The sequence below is a fragment of the Quercus suber genome, unplaced genomic scaffold (assembly GCF_002906115.3).
Source record: "Quercus suber isolate HL8 unplaced genomic scaffold, Cork oak 2.0 scaffold_953, whole genome shotgun sequence".
In the NCBI taxonomy this organism is placed as follows: domain Eukaryota; kingdom Viridiplantae; phylum Streptophyta; class Magnoliopsida; order Fagales; family Fagaceae; genus Quercus; species Quercus suber.
Genome location: NW_027070373.1, coordinates 1 through 2,495, shown reverse-complemented (window position 1 = coordinate 2,495; position 2,495 = coordinate 1). Strand labels below are relative to the sequence as shown.

Below are 2,495 nucleotides of genomic sequence, written 5' to 3'. Positions count from 1 at the left end.
GCCTAGGGTTAATTTTGGATAATTTCTTAATTATTGCAGAATTATAGAGCTCATTGATTTTGGAACTTCTAATCATCCAAGCTAGAAGTTATGAATTTGAATGAATTACATCCTGTAACTTGGCGAGAACCAAAAACATTGTAGTTACATTTTTTTTTTCGTTTTGAGTACTGATCTTACATATTTGCAAATCTTGGATGAATGGTTCAGGTTTTCAGTGGCCTGGTATCCAATATATCGAATTCCAAAAGGAAACTTCTGCGCATCTTTTTTGACTTACCATTCACTACGACATTTGGTCCATAGACGTGTATTAACTGATTCTCTTGATAAGAAATTATTCTGAATTGTCTCCCCTACGTTGGGATTGCAAAGCTACAAAAATAGTGGTAAAGAATTGACACTTGTCATGCATGTTGGAATCTTTAAACCAAGATTACTTTCTTGGTACCAAGGACTTAAAAATGATAAAAAGGGTTGGAAATTTGGTATGAGCAGTTAAAGACTGCCAATGCTAATTTTTCCATTTCCTTGGTAATGATGAAAGTGTTAAGAGGTTGGTTATAATTTATAGAGGAAAAGCCCATGGACAAGATTGATGCTAAAACTTCGAATGAGCTGTTGGAATCTTGACTGTGTCTTACAGTAACAGCAAGATCTAGAGATTTGGCTTCTCATCTGTATATTTGTTGTTATGTGGGTGTGATGGTTCAATAAATTGAATATGGTCAAGAGTTTGACTCCATGCAAGAACAGAGGCTTAGAAAGTAACATGATGCAAGATATTAAATAGTAATCAGCACTTTAAAAGGTAGCAAATTAGAGGGAATGGTGCACAAATTCCATGTTCTTGAAAGCTGTGTGTGTAATCTTTGCCAGGACTATTATTTCTTTGTTATTTGGTTTTGTTTTGGAACGTGTACCTTAGAATTGGAAAGGTCCCTTTTAACATAAGAATGATGTTGAGACTTTTCATAATGCAGCATGGTGGTCTGCTTTAATTTCTGTGGTAAACCATTTGTAGGGAAGATTTACATGAATATTTTTGGCCTTTGAAAACTATTTTTATTGATGAATCAACCGAAAATGGAAATACTATTTAAGTCACCCTGGAACACTAAATTTTGTTAAGTCGTCCTGGAACGCTAAATTCTGTTTTCAAGAAGTTCAATGAATCGGCTGTTGTCGAGCTATCTGTCAAGACATTAATTGCAGCACTGAATTGAGTAGTATTTGAGCTTATTCTGATGTCTTCAATTGATACCACTTGAAGACTTACTAAACAATCTAAATTAGGACTCAAATATATAAAAAGTGCATTTTAACTCTGATATGCCAACATATACAAAATTTGACCCTAATAATATGGTCCCCAAATTTATCCTTCGGTGCGTAGTTATTGACTCTTAGTTGGATACCAGTGCCATGAACCATAACTATTAACATAGTAATAGTGATGGTAACTTGAACAAAGTTAATAATTATACTGGAAGTGATAGGCCCATAGCAAATACAATATTTGAGAATTTGAAGAAATGCTTCCATTGAATATACAAACAGTTACTTTAGGCTAGAAAGTTAATAACAAAGAATAAAAATGCAGAACATTTATCCATAACTAAACATAAAGGAGCACAAGACATCCTCAATTGATTTCTCTTCAAGACTTTGAATTTGTTGATGAAACACTACTTCTGGATTGAGAAGAAGAATTTGAGTTGTTGCTCCGTGCCTTTGAACTTTGGCTGGAGGATGATTCAGTGAAGAAAATTATGTGCTCCTGGTTATCAACAAACACCTGGAGAGATCTGGGAACTGGGGCGTGGTTCACCTCTAAAACTCCCTCAAGGATTTGAACTACCTGACCCATTGGTGGCCTATGAGTTTCATCATCCTGGATGCACCAACAAGCAAGTTTACATATTCTTGTGACCTCTTCTACATCAGCATTTCCCTCCAGCCAGGGGTCTAGAAGGCTAAGGACATCGCCACCTTGTGTTATAAGGCTAGCAGCCAAAATAGGGAAGAATCTACTTTTTCCATCTGCTGATTGCTGAGAGTTTCTCGTCCCGGAGACAAATTCAAAAAGCATCATTCCATAGCTGTAAACATCGGCTTTGGCTGTAATGGCCACCCCTGAAATCCACTCTGGAGCTAAATAACCTCTTGTACCTCTCATGGTTGTGAGGACTCGGCTGAACTCATGCCCAACAAGCTTTGCTAGACCAAAATCTGCCACTTTCGGACACAATTCAGCATCTAGAAGAATGTTTTCTGGTTTTATGTCACAGTGTATGATGCAGTCTCGGCACTTCTCATGGAGATAAAGCAACCCTCTAGCTGTTCCCAGAGCAATCTGATATCTTGTTTTCCAATCCAAAACCCCAGAATTCTTTTCATGGAAAAGTTGAGAATCTAAAGACCCATTCGGCATGTAATCATAGACCAGCAACTTCTTAGTTCCTTCGGAGCAGAAGCCCCGAAGCCTAACAAGA

General features: G+C 37.2%; 1 protein-coding gene across 1 annotated transcript; it reads right to left on the bottom strand.

The window, feature by feature from the left end:
• Nucleotides 1-1,426: 1,426 nt before the first annotated feature.
• Nucleotides 1,427-2,488, bottom strand: LOC136065391 (G-type lectin S-receptor-like serine/threonine-protein kinase At2g19130). The gene has a single exon (XM_065768520.1). The coding sequence runs from the start codon at nucleotides 2,432-2,434 to the stop codon at nucleotides 1,661-1,663; it is 774 nt and encodes a 257-aa protein (XP_065624592.1). The 5' UTR covers nucleotides 2,435-2,488; the 3' UTR covers nucleotides 1,427-1,660.
• Between the last annotated feature and the right edge of the window lie 7 nt (nucleotides 2,489-2,495).

Coding starts and splice junctions, on each gene's coding strand:
- LOC136065391 (XM_065768520.1), bottom strand. CDS start 2,434: ATGCCGAATGGGTCTTTAGATTCTCAACTTTTCCATGAAAAGAATTCT.